We start from the raw sequence: 22,279 nt of genomic DNA on the forward strand, positions 1-22,279 counted from the left end.
ATGATGGAAGTTGCAGACCAACACAGCCAGAGGGCACCAGTTGGGGAAGGGTAATCTAAATCACCCACATATCACACCCAACCGCCCCTGAGCTGCACACCTCCAACATTTCACAAAAGAGAACAGGGACGGCTCTTGGGCACTTTCTGGCACCTACGTGATCAAACAGGGTCTATACTCGCAAGGTGCACAGCGCAAGCCCTCCCCCCACTCAAAATAATAATAATAATAATAATAATAATAATAATAATAATAATAATAATAATGATGATGATGAAGGCTCTTCTCTATTGCTACCTGAACAAACTCTACAACAGAGTCCTCTGCGCCCATTTAAAAACAACGAGGGTGTTTGTTCAAAGGCAGGCTGTACATCCCATCATGCCTCGGTGCTCCTTGTGCATGGCTGTTCTTTCACACAAGCACTGGAAACAAGATGGAGTTTCCCTCATTCAGGTATTTCACTTTAGAAAGGCAGATGGGCCTAACTCCTGAAGACACCCACCCTTAGCGACTCACACCGGGGCATTTGTGAAGGGCGTCCTCGTCCCCCCACCCCCACACAAACGTCGTCAGGAGTCAAAAGAGGCTCAGTGATTCACCAGGTACCAGATAAGAGGGACTTGTCCCTGGTCAGCCGCTGGAATGTATGACAACACGGAGCTCTGGCAGTTAAAACTAAGGCACCTCCTGCTCTTAAATGTTCTACTTTAATTATCTTCATAATTCTTCCTGACAGAAACCCACAAAACCAGTATTTAACTTTGGGTAGCTTTAGCCAGCAGTGGAAATTAACCGCCCCAACTACCTTTGCCTCGATGGAAAAGCTCCAGCCTTTCTAGAAGCCTGCCTTGGCTAGCAGCCTGGCCTATTCCCCCCCCCCCCCATTGATAAATCCTCATTCCACGGTTATTCACATTTATTTATTTATTTCATTTTTATACCGCCCAATAGCCGAATGTCTCTGGGCGGTTCACAAAAATTAAACGCATAGGAGTTTAGGAAAAAATTAAATCAAACGTACTACCATGGCTTCTCCCTGGGAACACCCTGGGAACTGCAGCTTGGTGAGGGTGCTAAATTCTATGTTGGTGATCTCCTCCAATCTACAGTTCCCAAGGGTCACCCTGGAAACAGTGAAGAACCATGAAACTGGATTACGTTTGTAGGATGCATGTACCCCACAGCCAAGGCTGAATGGGGAACACCCAAAGAGCACCCACCGACTCTGGATCGGGAATGGGAAGGCTCCTCCACAATTCCTAGACAATAAAAGTCTAGGCCAGCCTTCCCTAACCAAGCCTTCACAGAGCTGCTATTGGAGGACTCTTCTCAAAGCGCATTTCCACCAGTCTGTAGGGTTTTCTGGTATGTAGAATGGCTTGCGCTGCTAGATAGGGCTCTTGGGCCTCGTTTCACACATCCAGGCAACTCCCACCCCACCCCAGTGAATGAAACTGTGTGGAGGCTGCTCCATACAGCAAGACATTCCTAGGATGCAGCTCCTCGTACGATGGCAGCAACGTCTCCCCACGCCAGTGCAAAACGTCGTGTGGGTGCACAGAGATGAAGATTGCTGGAACCATCTAGGGATCCGCTCCCCGCAACAGCATAAGGCTGCTTCTCTGTACGACTGGGCTTCGTGGGCCGGCTTGCATGTATGCGTCAGGCCTTGTGGCTCACAAGGGGATCAGAAACATGGCTGGCAGGACCCTGCTGAAGCCTTTCCCTTGTCAACTCCAGCACAGGGAACTTACCACCAGGTACATCATGGTATACATGGCAAAGGAGGCATGGCCGGAGTAGAAGGACTTTCTGGAAGAGAGCAGAGAGCATGGGAGTAACAATTAACAGTAACAGCTAGATTTGTATATACCCTATAAAGGTTCGCTCATAGACCTTGACAATCCAACCCTTGTCATCTGCTCATGACACTGGTTTCTTTAGACAGCAGCTTCACAGAACAGGTTCCACCTATGTCAGACATGGGGAACATGTGACCCATCATCCCTCAGCCAATAGTCAGGGATGATGGGAGCTGTAGGCCAATAACATCTGGAGGGCCACAAGTTGTCCATCCCTGCCTACTTTGTGGCTCGACTGCTTGTTCAGAGAGGGCACAATCCGGACGCAGTTGTCTATGCGCGAATCCCACTGAATGAAACGCAGTGTCACGTGTCTGCTCAAATGTCATGCATTTCACTGAGACCGGGATGCCCTTACCATTTGCTGGACTGAGAGCCAAGTTTGGGGAGAGGATTCTATTTGGTCAGGACAGCCTCCCTGGACTAGGCATGGCCAGTGATGATGGGAGTTGTAGTCCAACTTATCCAAAAGGTGCCAGGATGAGGAAAGCCGTATTAGGGGGCGAAGGCTGGACACCTGGATTCTGGAGGTCCACCTGTAGTGATGGCTGAGTGGAGGGAGAGGGGCTGGCGCTTAGGGTTTCAGATACCAACAGGATCCTGCAGCACAATGTACGCCTTGTTCTCTAATGGAGGCCTAGCTTTGATCTTGCTTATCCATAGCAGTCCTCCCTTCCTTTCATCTTTCTCTCTCCCCCACTCTAGTCAGGGTTAAGAACCACAGCTAGCTGATAGCAAGCCTGCATAAAACTCTACTGGAGGTCTCTTGGTGTGGAGATAAGGGCTGAGAGAGAGAGGCTGGAGGGAGGTAAGCTGCAGGCAGAGGGTGGGGTCGGCACTCCTCGGCTACGTGTCTCTTTTGCTTTGAGAACCCTTAGTCTCACTCCTTCTAAGTGATTGGGGCAGTTCCATTAGACCTGCCGCCATCGCTTCTAGCCTGGCCTGGATAAACGGTCTCCACCCTCGTTGCACTTTTGGTCTTCTCAGCCAGGATGCCTCCATCTTGTTTCAACCCCTCCAGAGCTAAGAAAATAAATTCATGCGGCATGCCTGGCCGTGTGCCAGAGGGAAGGACTAGAACCAACAGATGGAACTCACAGGGGAGTAGATCTTGGCTGAACATCAGGAGAAACTTTGCAATGGTAAGAAAAGTCTCTTCCAAGATCTCAGGCCGGGGCGATCCAACAGACAGGGCCAGATTTTCACCTTATTGGCTGGGTCTGTGGGATCAACAGCATCTGAGCTGTGCAACCGGAGTTTCTCCCACTCCCAGGTTGCACAGGGCACATGCGTCGAGGCACATGCTACTTCATTGGTACGCCCCGAAATACTGCTGCCCCCTGCCAGTGCTTGGGCTGGCCCCGGCCACAGGGGTACACACAAACTGCCCTACTGGATCCAGACCAAGGTCCAACCAGTTCAGCATTCAGTTTGCAACAGCACCAACCCAGATATCCCAGAGAAGCTCAGCAGTGAGCTGTGAAGGTGAGAGCCCTCGTCTCGTGTTACGTTTCTCTTGCATCCAGCACTCAAGAGCTTTGGCACTTCCGTTGTGAGCTGCCAGGCTGCGCGCTGCTGATTCTCTGAACTCTTTCGATTTTCGTCTCTAATGCACCGGCATCTTTTCCCTTCCCAGATCTAAGGATGGTACCCGGATGCCCTGGCTCAAAGTCCCAACTTCAGTTGCTCCCCCTCCGAATTCAGCTGTTGGTGAAATCCAGTCTGCTCAACAGCTGCTCCTGGGCTGGAAGATGGACTGGTAAACTCAGCGGCAGCAGAAGTCTTAACAAACCCAGCTAGGCAGAGGCAACCAGATGTTTGAGTCTACAACTCCAATCAGTGCCAGCCAGCATGGCCAACGGTCAGGGATGATGGGAGTTGTAGCCCAAAACGTCTGGAGGGCAAGCTGGCCTACCTCTGACCCGGGCAAATGCCTGGTACTCATATCCCCTGCTTTCCTGAGTCCTGCTCCCTCTTCAAGGTCTAGACTGCTCTAGTAGCACAGCTAACCAACAGAACGCACCCTGCTAATAATGGTATGTTTAAATACATCGACATGCAATGAGGCTCATGAAAGCTGTGCTCGCAGCATGTAATGCACATGGTTGCAAAAACGTGTAAAATGAAGGAAACTCCAAACTGCCAGAAGTCTGATGTCGCACTGTACGCACACTGGGAGGCTGGGCCAGTTGTCTGTTTCACAAACATACAATTCCTGGTAAGGTACCGTATTTCTTCGATTCTAAGACGCCAATCGATTCTAAGGCGCACCCCATTTTTAGAGATGTTTATTTGGGGGGAAAAGGGCATCTTAGAATCGAAGAAATACTTCCCTCACTGCCCAGCCAACCTCCTCCCCCCCACTCCGTGCTTTCTTCTAATGGTTGTGTCCTTTTCTTTTTCCCCTCTGTGAGAGAAGAAACCGTCGTTTGCGCGGGAAGAAGGGGGGGCGTTGAAACAAAGAGTAAACGTAACTCTCCAGTCCCGCTCTTTACTTGTCTGTGCACCAGGGGACGACGACACGCGAGTGAGTCCCATGGAAATCGATGGGACTTACGAATAAATTTGCCCAACAAAAAACCAGGCGCTGACCCAACCAGCTCCTCCTCGCTCGCATGGCTCGAGGCTGCTGCAGGAGCTTCCTCTTTTCCTCTTACCGTATTGCTTCGATTCTAAGACGCCATCGATTCTAAGACGCAGTCCATTTTTAGAGCTGTTTATTTAGGGGGAAAAGTGCGTCTTAGAATCGAAGAAATACGGTATGTTGTGTCAACCCAGCGGGGAGATCCATGCGCTCTTATTTCTAGGAGCCTGCTGTTTTTCTGTGCGCTCTCGTCAGCAAGCACCCCCTTTTTCTGGGGGGTGGGGGGCGCGCGCACGGGGGGACTCGCACAACGCAAACACACCTCGCCTCTCTTTCCGCAGAAGTGCTGCCAGTGCAGACGTAGTCCTCCAGGTATCCCTCAGCGCAGTTGAGGCGAGTGAAGTTGGGCCGACACGTAGCCAGGAAATGCGGCCGCAGGCGGCCCACAGCAACCTTGGTCAAGTTGGTGAACGACTGGCCCACCATGCAGCCAAACAGGAAGGCGCCCATTTCCTTGTAGAGGGCAACCACGTACGGGTTGGACAGGGGGGATTGCGAAGCCTGGGGCAGGCTGTGCACCCGGCAGCTTTCCCCGAGGATAATCTGCGTTGGAAGAGAGAACAGAGAAGCTGGCCTGCACGGGTTTCCAACATGGGTAGGGGGTGTGTGCACTTGTCTTTGATGGGGAGCGGCAGCCCCCGCTGTCCCCCAGCCAACAAGGCAGGAAGCTGTCCTGCGCCTGCCAATGAGACGCAAGGAAGGGGAAAGGTGGACCTAAGCTAGCAAATGGGTACAGCAAGCTTTTGCAACTCCCATGAGCCCCAGCTAGTCCCCAATGGTCAGGAATGCTGGGAGAGGTGGTCCAAAATATCTGTAGGGCACCAGCTTGGGGAAAGCTGCTGTACAGGTAAGCCTATGCGGCAGGGTCTTGCTATTTACTGTTTTACTCTGTACAGCACCATGTACATTGATGGTGCTATATAAATAAATAAATAATAATAATAATAATAATAATAATAATAATAATAATAATGAGGAAGGAACTTTTTTGGGGGGGGGGATTTTTCCACCTTCAGACTTCATTCTCTAAGCATTACTCAAAGGCATATTTTGCAGGCCAAGGGGGGAATGACCCGCTCCCTGCCCCTGCGAAGACTCACCACTAGAGCAGCAATAAGGATGCCCACCGAGATGAGCACCAGGTCATTGATGGTCTCGGCGTGCTGTAGCGGGTAGCTGATGCTGCTATCATTGCAGAAGAAGCCGCGGCGTATAGGGGGGATGATGTTTACCTCACAGATCAAGAACGGCGTGGAGGCTGCAGCAACAGGGCGAGAGGAAACCGGGTCAGTTGTGAAAAGGGTCACCCTGCTCTTTCTGGCGGCAAGGCTAGATCAGGGCCCCAAAACCTAGAACGTTGTACAGCGTAGAACAGATATATATGATTCTAGTCCTCAACATCTCTCATGAGGAAGGAACAGAAACCAGGATGGGGCCATGCAAACCGGAGCTGGCTTGATCCTTAGTCGCTGAGTATGTCAGTGGGCAGGAAGCAGACTTAGGGGCTTCCAAGAGAGGCCCAGGAGACACACTTGCCCGCAACCCTTGAAACGGCACGCTGTGAGAGAGGGAGTGCAAGACCAGCTGCAGAACATACAGAGGTGTACTGTACACACACGGGGGTACCTAAACCCTGCCTCCACACGCATAACATCTGTCATAACGATGGGCATTTTGCTAATAAATAATAATACCGCTATTCCGCATTCAGAGAGCACTTTCTCTACATGCTTAAAAGTAGTTTTATATATATATTTGCTGCTTTTATATATAATACGGACCTGCGGTTTAGTGCTAAGAGGATGTGCTGCTGCACACCTAGGGCTTGCGCACTCCGGGCCTTGCTAGACCTACCTTTAAATCCTGGTGTGCGGAGGGGCCAGCCCGCGCTAGAAGTCGTGTGGGCTGTCGCTCCTGTCCACACGTCGACGCGACGAGGTAAAGCAAAGGCCCGTCATGTCGGACATTTTTTTCCTGCCTTATAGAGGCCAAGTGCGCAGGAGCGCACCAACGAAAAAGGTATGTTCTTTTTTTAAAAAAAACCAATAAACAGGGTTCCCCGCTTCCCCTCTGCCCCCGATTTACCCCCCCCGGTGATGTCTGATTCCCCGCCCACCTGCCATGTTCAATGTCCCCCCCCATCGCCCCTGGGCCGCAATTCCCCCCCATCTCTCCCGCCGGGTCCACTTCCCCTCCCAGCCCCGCTCTCCCTCCCCCCCGCGATTCCCCCCCGGCCCAATGGGCACAGCTTCTCCCGGCTACTTGCAAGTAAGCCACGTAGCCGGGAAAAGCCGTGGAACCGGCTAGACCTTCCGCAGCCCCGGGCTCAGCCCGGGACTGTGGAAATACTGGGCCACAACCAGTGCCAGTTATCCCAGGCCAAGGGAGGGTTTGTATCAGCCCGGGCTAAACCCTCGTCTAGCAACGTCCTCTCCTCTCCTCTCCTCTCCTTGAGTGACGGCAAAGATATTAGAGACTTCTGCTATTGATTGACTTCAGTTGAGCATGTCATCCAGCCCCTAAACTGTAATGAAACCTAACCACGGTTTATTGAAACAAGCCAGCTGCATAAACTAATGTTTGAAATTGGCTCATTTCAACAAACCATTGTTAAGACTAAGCACAGTTTGTCTCAGTCTGGATGCTCACTCTTGGAGGGATGCCCCATCCAGTGAGAAAGAGAAGCTCTGCTCAGCCCTTCCTGGATTCAGAGATACCATTTGGCATGGCTGTATAATTCTGCAACTATTGCCAAAGCCATAAGGACACTTTTTATTTATTTATTTAAAAAAAGAAAGCCAAGATCCTCCGGATACTGAATTCTGTATCAGATTCGACATACGCATTGTGGCAGTTGTCTCTGGATGGGATACAGACATCCCTCTTCATCCCCAACTTTGGAATACTTGAAGGATTTGGGTTTTAGGCCTCTCTGCCTTCTGGGATGGAGCAATATGTCTCTCTCCCACCGCCCACCGCTAGCTGCTTTTGTGACTCACGAGTTTGTCTTCACTCACAGCTACCTAAGCAGATGCAATCTTTTTAGAGCAGCGGGTCTGGTTTGGAAGGACCCTCTTTACATTCAATCCAAATGTACCTTTCCTCCCCAGCTCTGAAGGGGAAAACAGCTGCACACAGTACTGATAGGCTAGTGCCCGTGACATCACCAAAAGACCTCCTACTCCAGTGCTCTGGACTAGTTTTGCATGACGCACAGGGCATCCTGGGAGCAGGGAGGGATGATTCCTCCCTGGGCCCGGGATATCACCCTACCCTTTCCCCCCATTTTTTCCGTGGTCTCGGGATGATCCCGGGACTGCAGAAAGTGTGGCCAGGCGTCATGGGTTGTCCGGACTCCTCACGAATAACCGCGAGGAGCCAGGACCTGGGCATGGGGCACGGAGCTCTGTGTTCACCGGGGATGGGGGGGGAGCTGGAGGGTTTATTTTTAAAAAAAACACCTAACCTTGCATTCGAGCGCTCGTGCGTTCCTTTTCCTTTAAAAAACAAAACAAAATGGCGGCCACAATGTCGCACGCCACGTGTAGATGAGGGCGACAATCTCACGATCATAAAATCGTGAGATCGTTGCCCTCCAAACCCCTCATCTAGCCATGGCCAAGGTTTACATAGCCACTGAGGGACCAGCCATTAAGCTCTCTGTTTATATTATGTCTGTCTTCACCCAGTGACTCTTTCCTCGCTGTTGTCCAACATGTTATAAAAAAGCCACCTCGATGACCAAATGCTGCTTAAGGCTCATAACAGCCGCACCCCGCCGCCCTCCACGCTGTTGGAGCACGATCCTGAGCCAATTGAAGTTTTCCCTCCGTTTGCTAACACTAGGCCTTATTCTACCACACCTCCGTCAAGGACAACTTGGCTGCAAGGAATGTGGAAATGTGGGGTGGGGGTGGGGGAAATATGGCTTGCATGAGAAAGGTTTCTGGGGAAGAAAGCAGATTTGGGCCTACCAGTCTCAGCCAAAGGGATGAACGTTAAGCTTCTAAATTTCAACTCTGAAAAGAGTAGGGGTGTGCACGGACCCCCCGATCCGCCCCGCGGGCCGATCCGAAAATTTCGGATCAGGCCCGCCCCGCGCCGCTCCGCCCATAGTTCGCTCCTCTTCGTCGCGGAGCTCCGGCTCCGAATTGGAGCTCCACAGTGGAGGGGAGTGGCACCAGGTAAGGCCCCCCTCCCTCCTCTCCCTTACCTGCAGAGCCCGGTAAGGGCCCAAGGGGGAGGGGGGGCCTTACCTGCGTCCGTCCGCGGTCCCTCAGCTTCTTCAATTGAGCCCGTGGCTCAAACAGGAAGTCTGGGCTGCAAGTGAGAGGAGGGAGGGGGGGGTTACCAGGCCCTGCCGCTGTCGCCGCATGGGTGACAGCGACAGGGCCCGGTAAACCCCACTTATCTTTCTTGCGGAGCTCCGGATCGAGGCGAAGGATCCGCCTTCACCTCGATCCTCTTCGCAACGCTCCGCCAGCCCCCCAATCCTCTTCACCTCTGCTTTAAGGGGAGGCGAAGCACCCCGCTCCGCTTCTAATTCGCCAGTCCGATTAGAAGCGGAGCACATCCCAAAAAAGAGAGAAACGGCTGGACTTATCCAGAATCAGTCCAGCCCACAAAAATAAAAGTCTTCTTTCACATTCACCAGATTCCCTGGTAAGGGTAAGTGATGCCTACCAGCCACATACAGGGCACTGGGATGCGAAACCAGGCATGGAAGCCCTGGGGCACGGAACAAGGCGTTTCAGTCCTGGCTCTTTTGGCTCAAGAGCCTTGGCATAAGTTTCCTGGGACACAGCATGTCCTTTTTCCCAGCACTGTGGCCTCGGCACAAAGAATACCCCACCCCACCCTGAGGGCGATACCACTTACCACACCCAGGGCTTGTCTCAGTGAAACATTTAGGAAAACGGGGAAGGGCTTTTGGAAAGGATCACATCGTTTCATGCACACGGAAAAGCTGGATCAATATCAACTCCACATGAAGCGTTGCCACATAAACCAAAGGCGACAGACCTCTTTGGTTAATGGAACGCCCCATGCTCCTGGATCCGTCGCTCCAAATGACAGCCCAGATGGATGCGACGGCCAGGAGTGCCTACTATCAGCTTCGGCTGATACGCCAGCTGCACCCCTTCCTAGAGTCGGAAGACCTAAAGATAGTAGTGCACGCGCTGGTAACCTCAAGGCTTGACTTCTGCAATGTGCTGTACATAGGGCTACCGTTGTACCTAGTTCGGAAACTTCAACTAGTTCAAAATATGGCAGCCAGGTTGGTCACCGGTACACCTAGGGGTGACCACATTACACCAACATTAAAATCACTCCACTGGCTGCCAATTAGTTTCCGGGCAAAGTACAAAGTGTTGGTCATCACCTTTAAAGCCCTAAATGGTTTGGGTCCAGGTTACCTGCGGGATCGCCTTCTCCCATATAATCCGCCCCGCACACTCAGGTCCTCTGGGGAGAACTTACTTCAGTCAGCTAAAACTAGGCTGACATCAGTTTCCCAGAGGACCTTTTCTTCTGTCACCCCCAGATTGTGGAATGGCCTGCCGGAGGAGATTCGTAAAATTCACTCTCTGTGTGATTTTAAGGCAGCTTTAAAGACTAGCCTTTTCCGGCAGGCCTATCCAGATCAATGTTAAATCATGAATTTTTAAGATGTATTGATTCCTGTTCTAATGTTGTTCCCCACCTTGATCCAAAGGGAGAGGCGGGTAAGAAATAAATAAAATTATTATTATTATTATTATTATTATTATTATTATTATTATTATTATTATTATTCTGCCCCCAAGCACGGAGGTTCCAGTTCAAAGCTGCTGACAAGACCTCTACAAATTTGTCTAATGTAACGTAAAGTTTTACACGGAACAACACTTATACGTGATTTTGGGAGCCACAGCTGATTCACCATGACACTTTTGATATGCTTGTGTGCATTGGAGCCGAAGAGGAAACACATAACCTCAAGGTATTATAGAACATGCTATAAACCAGCCTTTCCCACACTGCTGCCCCCCCACGCCCGCTGTGTTGGGACTGCACCTTCTATTACTCCCAGCCAGCATGGCCAAGGGCCAATTCATCCATTTCTGTCGCTAGATGAAGCATCATTTTTTGTGCTCCCTGGACTGACCGATTCCATCTCCACCAGCCATGCAGATTAGAGAGGGTCACCAGGTGTGTCGAAATCGCTGTACAATTGGGCCACTGGCAACCAATTCCCTCCCAAGGGGCTTGGGTCTGTTCTTCAAGCAGGGAGTGCCGGCCAACCAATGTAGCAAGAGCAGCAGTGTGAGAAGCCTCGGTTCAGAACCCTTGTTTGGCCGTGACGTTCCCTTGGGCAAGCCCCTGCCCCTGCCCCTCTCAGCCTAACCCTAAGCCTACCTCCCGCCTTCCTGGAGCATGAGGAGCAGACAAGTATCAGAAATAAACCAACCCATGGCCCCGTAGGTGCGTGGTCCCGCAAGGGGCACTTTCCCTGGGTCAAGTTGCATGGACAGCTGGGGCCGAGGAGCCACCAAGACGGAGAATGCTACAGGGCAAAGACAATCAGGGTTCCTCTGTCAACCGTCTGAGCCCTGCGGGGACAGCTGAGCTGGGCCCAGGCACCCAGGGGCCCTGTGCACTGGCCTCTCCCTCCAGGCTGTCTTTGAGAAGGCTCCAGTTTTGCACTGGCATCTGCTGGAAACCAGCCACTTGGCCCTTCTCAGAGAGGCAGCAGGAGGTACGTGGGGCAGGAGAGAAGGGAAGAGGGCTATATATAGAGGGCAAGCTCAAGGACCAGAGCCATGGATCAGTGGGTCAAAGATGCGCATGTAACGTGTCCCCTTGGGAATTCCCCGCTTACCAGAGCCACGTTCCTGCACAGAAACTCAGGAAGCCAATGCAGTGAATCAGCTCTCGTCTGGGAAGGGATTGCATAGGGCAGACTCCCCCAACCCGCCACCCTTCAGATGCTAGCTGGGGATCATGGGAGTTGCAGTCCAGCACATCTGGAGGCTGCCAAGTTGGGGAAGGCCGCTAGGCAGCGTAGCTGGGATTAGGGACACAAAGACAGCCAGCTATGAAATCTGTGGGCCGCCTTTCAATTGCCGTGGGCCCCGTAGACCCATTTAAATGAAAAGTGTTCAAGAGCGTGCATCACCAATCCCAACTGGGCAAGCCGGCTAACCTCTCAGTGCTGCTATTATTGTTTATGATGATGATTTTTAAGATGCCACATATTGCTAGGCATTATAAATATTTGTTTTCTTTTTTCTTTTAAAAAAGGCCTTGCTTGGCAGCTCATGACACCACTTTCCAGTTCCCCACAAGTAGCCCCCTGGTTGGGACCATCACCCCCCACCCACGGCTCACCTTATATGGTGCCTCAGCCCTCCCATGCATGCAGATATTCCCTGGCACTTGGCGAGCTATTAATATACACGGCTCTCGGCTGCCTTGAGGCATCCCACGGCCTTCCTTGGCCAGTTGCCCAGAGCCAAGGGCTCAGGTCTTGCGGTCCAGATAGGCAGTGGGGCTGGCAGAGGGAGGAAACTGGGCTGCAGGTCCCAGAGGCCGAGGGCCAAAGTTCCGTGACTAAGGCAGAGGGCCGTCCAGTCCAGTTCTGGTTTAAAGAGCACCGTTAAGAACTGCTGTCCATCACCAGCGAGCCCCTGGGCAGCAGACTGAACAGGCAGGCACACAGGTCACCCAGGGCCTTGCTAGACCTACCAGGTAATCCAGTGGGGAGGCCGTTTTTTTTTAAACTAAAGGGCCATGTGCGCAGGAGCGCACCAGCGAGAAGATAAGGCTTTAAAAAAATAATAGAGGGTTCCCTGCCCCCCTGCCCCCGATTTCCCCCCTCACTTGCCAGTCCACTCCCCCCGCCCCCCCACTCGCCCGCTTGCTCGCCTGTCCACTTGCCCCCCCCGCTTGCTCGCCCGCTTGCCCCCCTGCTCGCCCGTCCCCGCCGCTTGCTCGCCCGTCCGCTTGCCCTCCCGGCCCCCATCTCTCCCCCCCCACGATTCCCTCACCCCCAGCCCGATGGGTACAGCTTCTCCCGGCTACTCGCGAGTAAGCCGCATAGCCAGGAAAAGCTGCGGGACCTGCTAAACTTTCCACAGCCCGGGGTTGCAGAAAAACCGGGCCAAAAGTGGATCCGGTTATCCTGGGTCAAGGGAGGGTTTAGCCTGGCCTGACCCTGGGATCCCTTGTGCGTCATCCGCACGCACAGGGATGAGCCCGGGTTTCAGCCCGGGCTAAACCCTCGTCTAGCAACGGCCACAGTCAGTTTTCCATACTATGGTGAGATGTACTCCATCCCTATTTAAATTTTAGTTTCTAAATTTGCATATATGCATACAAATTAGCATATGTAAATTTAATGCAAAACACTGCCCTGCACTTGGCTTCTCATTTCGGTGATGCATTTCCTCTCTTTCATAAGTGGCCCTCTAGCAATTCCCAGGTCCCCCCCCCCCGCGCCCCGCCACCACCACCACCAGCAGCGATACTTTCCACACACAACAATACTACTTATACATAACTTCCTGCCCACCACCAGGTGTGGTCATGAAGCGCCTTGCACTCTGAGCTGCAAATCCCAAATGGTTCGACTCTGACTCGCTCGGATGTCACTCCGTACCCATTGCACCACTAACACCGTGCCGGCAGAGATCCTGCCCTTGCTCTACAGCTGTGCATTACAACTCAAGTCATGAGTTCGAGCTGTTCCATGCCCAGGAGGGCCTGCTTCTGGGCCCCGAGTGACACTCCTCCTGCATTACTCTGCAGGGTACTACCCCTGTAGTACCAGGGATCGGGGTCACCACCACCTTCAAGCAACACCGCAAGAGCAACACTTCGCCTGGGATACAATCTCCCCAGCGCAGGAAAGGAGGAGGAGGGGGGGAGAGGAAGAGCAGGTGAAATCAAAAGCAGGCTGGCTGGGCTTGGAGGGAGGTCAGAGGCAGCCCACGTAGATGGATTGGGGCCAGCTGCAGGCGATCCAGCAGGAAGGAACAACAGGGCTCTCAGCAGGAGAGCGCGATTCCATGTGCTGTTGGGATGAGCCAGTGGAAGAAAAAGGGGTCGTTTTGACTGGCCGTTCCCCCAGGTTCTAGTGTGGCTTGCTCCCTACACGGGCTCTTCCTGACCTAGCCTGGCTATACATGCGCCTGGTAGCCTGAGGAGCAACCAGATTCCGGCCTTGCCTGCCTAAGCCCTCCCGTCTCTTTCTGGATGCCTCTCCCTCCCAGTCTGCCAGCCTTGTAATCACCCAATTCCTCCCCCCAACACCCAGTTGGCCTACTTCTGATCTGCCAGCCAGACACTTCTGCCTTTCCAGGCCATCAACTGAACTCCTCATCTTAAACCAGCCTCCACCAACCTGGTGCCGCCCCCAACTACAACTCCCACCATCCCCCAGCCAGTGCTAGCCGGGGCACTATGCGACTTGCCACCCAATGCATGGGCAGGTGGGGGAAGGCTGGCTTAAGCCTTGGTCTGCAATCAGTCCTGCCTTTGGATGATTTTGGGCTTCTGCCCTGTGCTCTACCCCAACACTGGCTCCAGTCGTGCAGGGATCCATACTACAGTGGCTCCCAGAGCAACCCCGACATGCACCCTAAGGGCAGCGTCCCCAGGAGTGATTGGCCCCACTTCCAAGCCAGCCTGGGCTACAAACGAGCCGTGGCCGTGCCTTCCACCCATACCTGTTTCCAAGGCACCCTATTCTGATTGAGGTTGCAATCCTAAACACAGCTACCTGGGAGTAAGTCCTACTGAACTCAGTGGAGCTTAATTCAGAGTAGACATGTGTAGGATGGGCGTTGTGAATATACCAATTGCTGGCGTGTGCTGAATTTGTACTGGATAGTGGTGCATTCTTATGAGGAACAGCTAAAGCATTTGGGGCGGTTTTGAGTTCAGGAGGAAAAAAATACATCTAAAGAAGACATAAACCTGAAGTTTATAAAATCATGAAAACTGGATAGAGAGACATTTGTATAATAACATTATCTTGTAATAGTAATTATTTTTAGAATATTCCCTTATAATATTAAACTTTGGGATCAGCCAATGAAATTGATTGGCAGTAGATTCAGGACAGAGAAAATGGAATATGTTTACACAAGTCATATTCTCCTTCCCTCTTTATTGTTTACTACAACTTATTAGATTGTAAGCCTATGCGGCAGGGTCTTGCTATTTACTGTGTTATCTGTACAGCACCATGTACATTGATGGTGCTATATAAATAAATAATAATAATAATAATAATAATTATCATGTGGAATTTGGTGCTGCAACACACGGTGACAGCCATTAGCTAAAAAGAGGACACAAATTTATGGAGAATAATAAGGTCTGTCAGTGAGTATTCACCACAATGACTAAAAAACAGAACCTCTATGTTTAGCAGCAGTATACCTCTGTGTACCAATTGCTGGAGGGCAAACACTGTGCTACAGGTGTTGTGTTCATGTTGTGCTTGTGGATTTCCTAAAGGCATCTGGCTGGCCACAGTTGGTTGGGCACAGAACAATTTCCAAAACCCATTAGTAAGAGGTTGCCCGTGGTATTAACTTCTTGACTTCATGGTGCTCTACAGGGGCACTACTCCCTCATGAAACATAAAACCAGTGTGCCTATTTTCATCTGACATATGCTGGAGAATGCGAGGATCATTTTCTATCTCTGTGATCTTTATTAAGGATCTATTCCAAATTCCTAGCTGGGACACAAGAGAAACCAGCTCAGTTAATAATTTTAGAACAAATAAAGCCCAGGTTTTATATTGGGCCTGGGGACAGGTCCCTGGTGCCTAAACTCTATGAACGTGCAAGACTTTTTGGTGCCTAAGCTGGAAAATTGAAAGCCCCCTCCCGTCCAAGACACACACACAGATTAAGACGGGATACAATCTACTAGAGGACAACTTGTAGCACTCCAGGTGCTTTTGCCTACAACCCCCATCAACAACAGCCAGCCTAGCCAATGGTGAGGGATGATGGGAGTTGTTGGCTCAAACATCTGAAGGGGAGGACAAGTTGCCCACCCCTGTACGAGGACATTTTCCTGCACAAATCTCATCAAAACGGAGCTGCCCTGAACACACCCCTTTGTTCAGATGTGTTTCCCACACACTCTGCTGCTATTAAAGGTTCCAAAATGGGGCGGCTTGCCTTGCTTTGTGGTAGAGCCATCTCCGGTGGTACTGTCCTCTGAGCGGTACTGTTAAAGCTGCTTGCTAGCTTGGACCCATCAATACCTAGAGTGCTCCTTTCTCAAGCTCTCAGTTGGCTGAATCAACATGCCCAATACCTTTTGTACTGTGGAATTCTACTCCATGTAAGCTGCTCATGGCCCTTTCAGGCAGGCTTCCCAAACCTACCTATGTTCGGTTGTGTTTTCATAGAATCATAGAATAGCAGAGTTGGAAGGGGCCTACAACGCCATCGAGTCCAACCCCCTGCTCAATGCAGGAATCCACCCTAAAGCATCCCTGACAGAGGGTTGTCCAGCTGCCTCTTGAAGGCCTCCAGTGTGGGAGAGCCCACAACCTCACCAGGCAACTGATTCCATTGTCGTACTGCTCTAACAGTCAGGAAGTTTTTCCTGATCATAGAATCATAGAATAGCAGAGTTGGAAGGGGCCTACAAGGCCATCGAGTCCAACCCCCTGCTCAATGCAGGAATCCACCCTAAAGCATCCCTGACAGATGGTTGTCCAGCTGCCTCTTGAAGGCCTCCAGTGTGGGAGAGCCCACAACCTCACCAGGCAACCGATTCCATTGTCGTACTGCTCTAGTACGACAATGGGATCTAGTGACATAACTGATATTGAACACTATGAACAATATGAACACTATGTTCCTAGTGACATAACTGATATTGAAATGATAATACACGTTGAGCTGCTTTTATTGGCACTGTGTTGGCTTAGTATTGCTAATTTTACCGTTATAGACATTTTTGTGGTTATTAGATTTTATGGTGTTTGCAATTTTGATTTGTTTTGTTTTTCGGTTTGGTTTTTTAAAAACTTTTTTATGGAAGCTGCTTTGTGAGGGCATTTGTCCCCAAAGGGTGGTCTATAGATGTCCCATTAGCCACACTGGAGACTATAGTGATGCCAAAGCCAATCACTGCTAATTTAAACTGGGGAGCAAAATCATTTATGCACCAGTGAGACCAGTGACTATTTTGTCCTATGCTAAGTGGGCAGAAAAGACCGCCATCTTCTGCCTTCCTTGGGAAAATAGCCTTTTGTTCTTTGGAAGGCAGGTATTCCCTCTTCCACGCACGCACACTTCCTGACCCTTTCTCCTCTTAACATTTCCAGCACATGTGCCAGAGGCCTCATTGCACTTCCTGGAGCCAGTGGCAACCTGCCCAAATTGTTAAGCACATTTGAAAAGGCCCTATACCGAGTCAGGCCATTGGCCCAGCTACCTTGGCACAGTCTACCTCAACCTGGCACCCTGGCTGGCTGGGGATGATGGGAGCTCTAGTGCAGAAAACACTTGGAGCGAGCCAGGTTGAAGAAGGCTGGTCTACCCTGACTAGCAGCTCTCCTGTAATACAGTTCCTCATGTTGTGGTGACCCCCAACCATAAAATTATTTTCGTTCTTCTCGACACGATCCATTGTCATGGGATGGTTTGCTAATGAAAATAATACATAACAATAGCTTTAATAATACAAAAGATGATACATGACATAGTTCAGTCAATACAGTTTCCTAAGACCATCGGAAATATGTGTTTTCCGATGGTCTTAGGCGACCCCTGTGAAAGGGTTGTTCGACCCCCAAAGGGGTCCCGACCCACAGGTTGAGAATCGCTGTTCTACGCCAAAGCATCTGCTCTACCATGGAGCTACAGTACTCCTGCCCCCACCTCTAAAAAATGTGTGTGTGTGTGTGCGTGCGTGTGTGTGTGTGTGACTTGAACCATGAATCTAACACAGGCTTCTACCACCAGCACAGGTAAGAAATGATCAAGCCAGACAACTCACAAACCCAAAGTAGTAGTCCAAAATGGTTTATGCATGAACCTGCGTACGCACAAGGAGGACACAGATATGCCAAGAAATCTGTAAACAGATTGGCAGAAGGCTGCCTCTCTCATCGGCAGGTATGTCTATAAATTAGGGCCATTAAAGAATTTTGGTTGATTGTCTGCCTTTTAACTGGTTGATTGATGAATAAACAGTTCACATTCAGATAACTTTATACTTGGTCAAAAGCCTAATAAAAATACACACTTTTTTGAGAAGTGGAAGAAGAATCAAAACTTTTCCACTGATAGGTTGAAAGAAAGGCTGTCATAAGTATTATCAGTTCTTACTACACTAACTCACCAGAACCAAAATAAACCAACATGCCCTTGAGTCTCAAGTGCACTGATTAATCAACTAAAGTATTAGTTGATTAATTTACTGAGTAAAGTTTGCAGTCCTAGTACAAGCCATTCTCAAGGCATTCCTCCTTCCATGGCGGGATCCCATGCATGCCCTTCTCTAGGTACCCCCTCCCCAAACAAGGCAAGGGGGAAAGCTACAACAGAGGGGCCTTTTTCAGTGATGATAGGGGATACTTGGCTCAGCAATACTACAAACAAGAAGGATCTTGGAATTGTTGTAGATCGCAAGCTGAATAGGAGCCAACAGTGTGATATGGCTGCAAGAAAAGCAACTGCTATTTTGGGCTGCATTAATAGAAGTATAGCTTCCAAATCACGTGAGGTATTGGTTCCTCTCTATTTGGCCCTGGTTAGGCCTCATCTAGAGTATTGCGTCCAGTTCTGGGCTCCACAATTCAAGAAGGACGCAGACAAGCTGGAGCGTGTTCAGAGGAGAGCAACCAGGATGATCAGGGGTCTGGAAACAAAGCCCTATGAGGAGAGACTGAAAGAACTGGGCATGTTTAGCCTGGAGAAGAGAAGATTGAGGGGAGACATGAGAGCACTCTTCAAATACTTGAAAGGTTGTCACACAGAGGAGGGCCAGGATCTCTTCTCGATCCTCCCAGAGTGCAGGACACGGAATAACGGGCTCAAGTAAAAGGAAGCCAGATTCCAGCTGGACATCAGGAAAAACTTCCTGACTGTTAGAGCAGTATGACAATGGAACCAGTTGCCTAGGGAGGTTGTGGGCTCTCCCACACTAGAGGCCTTCAAGAGGCAGCTGGACCACCATCTGTCAGGGATGCTTTAGGGTGGATTCCTGCCTTGAGCAGGGGGTTGGACTCGATGGCCTTGTAGGCCCCTTCCAACTCTGCTATTCTATAATTCTATGAACAACGGTATCCATTTAAAAACAACAGTTCTGGAGTCCGTTAAAAAACAAACAAACTTCGCGTTGTTAAATGCTGTTAAATGCCTGCGAAAAGAGAAAAGTCCTGACCTGGCACCGAAAAGATAACAATGTTGGCGCCAGGCAAGCCTCATCAGGGAGATCATTCCATAATTGGGGGGCCACCACTGAGAAGGCCCTCTCCTTTGTTGCCATCCTCCGAACTTCCCTTGGAGTAGGCACTCGGAGGAGGACCTTAGATGTTGAGCGCAATGTATGGGTTGGATTAGGTAGGTTGGCAGGCAGATGTGCGCGAGGTGGAACTCAACAGTGGGGGTTAAGTGTGGCACATGGTGGCAGCAGGTCCTCCTAGTGGGGCGGGGGGCACGTGCAATCCACCGCTTCTGCTCTGCTGTCTGAGGCGGGGGATTCACCCCACTTCATGAGAGGGCCATCCCTTTCCAACCCCCACTGCCTTAGCTTCCCATCAGTCCATTATGTCCAGACACTTCCCACTCTCTGTGCTCAGGGCCACATTTGTCCTTCTTTTCACCTGCATTCCAAACTGCTTCCTGCTGGAGCAATGCCAGAGGGTGATTTAAAGAGCCTGGAGCCTGAGTGCTCTGGCTAGGCTAGGATTTCCCTCATCAAGTCCCAGCTGCCCTACTTTCCCTTTAACACTGGTATGGATTAGTCAACATCCTCCAGCATGGGGGTGCGGAACATGTAGTCCTCCAGCTGTTCTCCCATCAGCTCTAGCCAGCATACCTGATGGTGAGGGATGGTGGGAACTGTATCCAACACATCTGGAGGGTACAAGGTTGAGGAAGGCTGCATTAGGGTTTGGTGAGCTGCTTTGATAACACATGGGTATTGCCTGGGCAATGTCAGAAGCCAGAAATATTGCTGAATTAGATTTCCAGGGGTCAGAGCTTGAATGTTAAAGCTCCAACCTTGCCCCTCTACATGATTAGCAGAATTAAAACCTGATATTTGCTGGCACAGCAAGCCAAGACTGATAAAAGAGTGCCTTTTACTGTCCCAGGGGGCCTTGGGACAATGCCTCGGCCACAGCTATTCATTCAACCCAGATCTTCGGAACGAATTCAATGCGGCTCGCAAGAGGGGCAATTCTCAGTACATTGTGCCCCATGGCCTAGATTCATCCTGCCACCTTAAATGGTGACCAAAATCGGCTGCTGGAGGGTAGAAACCGACGCTGCAACAAGGTGCCCAACCCCATGAATTCTTACTAATGCCAGTGTGGGGTGTGGGCAGCATTTGCAGGGGAGCACTGGTGAGTGGGGAGGGGGTGTTTAACGCCCCCTCCTCTCTCTCTCTCACACACACACTTCTCCCCCACAACTTCTCCTGACAGCTAGAACTACAATAAGAAATAAGGGGGGGGGGAAACCCTGGGGCTGTGGAGAATCAGTGCCCCTCCCACCCACAAATTCTCCCCACCTCTGTGTGATCATTAACCATGGATTAGGCATAAGACATAGTTCCTCCACGAAAGCAGCTCACTTTTTGACTTAAGGCAAGGTCATCTCTGCTCAAGGAGCATGACCGTGACCCGGACGGATTGGGTACCTAAATATGCACATCTTTATCAATTGTGCTAAAACAGCTGCCACTTAGGACTAGGTTCCAGCAGTCAAGAACGCACGGAAAATGGCAGATCTGATCATTTTTGTGCCAGCAGGTTGGACTGCATTAACTCCTCATCATATGTTCATGCAATGGTTTCCCCAATGGAACAGCCAGAGCGAGTGAGCAAACGGCCATCCATTCCATTACAATCTCTCTGGATTCATCCACATGGCCTCCAGATACCCAGAAGGCCATCAAGTCATGAGCGTCTTCTCCAGTAGTAGCTTCTGGTAGAGAAACTCAAGAGCACCAGGCAAAAGGGTGAAAGCGAACTTTGCTGCTACTTCGTCACACAAGCTTGACTCCCAGACAGATAACTTTTAAGAACTTATTGGCATCAAAGCTAAGGAATTAGATCGAAAACAGAATTCTGCCCAGGTGGATTCCATAACCCAGCCACAAATATGTTTCAGACCTGCACCAGCCTGTTCCCCACAACCTCGCACAGGGGATGCTAAAGGCTGGACCAGAGTGCTCCATAGATTAAATGAATATTTGAGCAGAGACTTGGATTGGACATTTTCTAATTCAGAGAGGCCCTTCCTGTTTGCAGAACTGGCAGCTTGGCAGCCTCGCTTGGAGAATCCAGCACTGGCAACTTTGTGATGCTGTATCACATCAGATAGATAAAAATATCAGAAGGCGAAATAAAATGCCAAGCCATAAACTGCAACACAAACTACAAATTAAGCAACTGCAAATTACCTATTAGGGGGATTTGAGTTTATTTATTTATTCATTTATTTCTTAATTACATTTCTATACCGCCCAATAGCCGGAGCTCAAAGTTAATCAACCTTTGCCTGGATTCAGGCTTTCAGCCTAAGAAGCTGAGTACAAAGTAAATTCCTGCTCCCCAGTGGTTCAGAGAAATGAAATAATATGACAATACATACAACCATTTACCCACCAGCAAGTTGCAGCAATGGGCATGGGCGAAGATGGCCCACCGCCTCCGCCGTCGAGAGGTGAATTTTACATCTCTCTGGATGCTTCCGTTTTCTCATGCCCAATAGCAGAAATTAAGTGACATTATCCTTGTTAGGGTAATACCAAGCAATTGCATGGCAAATTGCCCCTTAGTAAACGGTTGTCTGCATTCACCCTGAGTTGTGTATTTGGAAATTCCAGAGCCTCCGTGCCCCCGCCCCACCCCGCCCTGTTGCCCTACTCACCCACAATGAGGCACAGGATATCCAAAGCCACCAGGGTCTTCCTCAGCGGTACTCTCTGAGCGGTCAAGTCACTAGGCACGCCACACCTGGAGCTGCGCACAGTCACCTGGACATCTCCATCTTTCGGCCGCTGCCCAGGCAGAACATTCAGGAGTCCAGCTTGCTCTTTTTGCATGATTCCTTCAGATCAACTCGCCCCTGTGGGATCAGGCTGGATCCACTTACTTAGCCCCTGCAACAAACACAGAATCCAAACACTTAGTTCCAGGTGGGGAAGAGATCAACGGAGTTTTTCAGTTCCTGGCAGCAAAATGAAGGATCCAGACTTCTAGTCCCTGGTGTGGATAGCAGGATGGGGCAAAATCCAGCCCTTGAGCACCGGGATGTGGCAGGGGCTTAATCTTGGTTGCAGCTTGGCAAGGTCCAGGAGGGGGGTGGCAATGTCCTTCTGGAATCCAGGCCTCTTGGGAGCTGGGGGAGGGGAGGGAGGGGAGGGGAGGGGCAGGCTGCCTGGCCGGGAACAAGCAAGCAAGCAAACAAACAAACAAACTTCGACTTTCCCCCCATCCAGAGCAGGGCGGAGGAATGTTTCCAGCTCCGAGACCCTGGGGGAAAGGGCAGTTTGCCCAGGCGCTGCTTCGGAGGGA

The 22,279-nt window shown here is 50.7% G+C and overlaps 1 protein-coding gene across 1 annotated transcript in view; it reads right to left on the bottom strand.

Moving 5' to 3' along the window:
- The window catches only part of LOC134393998 (phospholipid phosphatase 3-like), a 28,015-nt gene extending 5,948 nt beyond the window's left edge, over nt 1-22,067 (bottom strand). The window contains exons 1-4 of the mRNA XM_063119082.1: nt 21,633-22,067; nt 5,610-5,767; nt 4,772-5,052; nt 1,758-1,815 (exon numbers count right to left, since the gene is read on the bottom strand). Of these exons, the coding sequence (XP_062975152.1) occupies nt 1,758-1,815; nt 4,772-5,052; nt 5,610-5,767; nt 21,633-21,807 (672 nt within the window). The 5' untranslated portion in view covers nt 21,808-22,067. The remainder of the gene's footprint in view (nt 1-1,757; nt 1,816-4,771; nt 5,053-5,609; nt 5,768-21,632) is intronic.
- Between the last annotated feature and the right edge of the window lie 212 nt (nt 22,068-22,279).

The sequence above is a fragment of the Elgaria multicarinata genome, chromosome 3 (genome assembly GCF_023053635.1).
Source record: "Elgaria multicarinata webbii isolate HBS135686 ecotype San Diego chromosome 3, rElgMul1.1.pri, whole genome shotgun sequence".
Taxonomy (NCBI): Eukaryota; Metazoa; Chordata; class Lepidosauria; order Squamata; family Anguidae; genus Elgaria; species Elgaria multicarinata.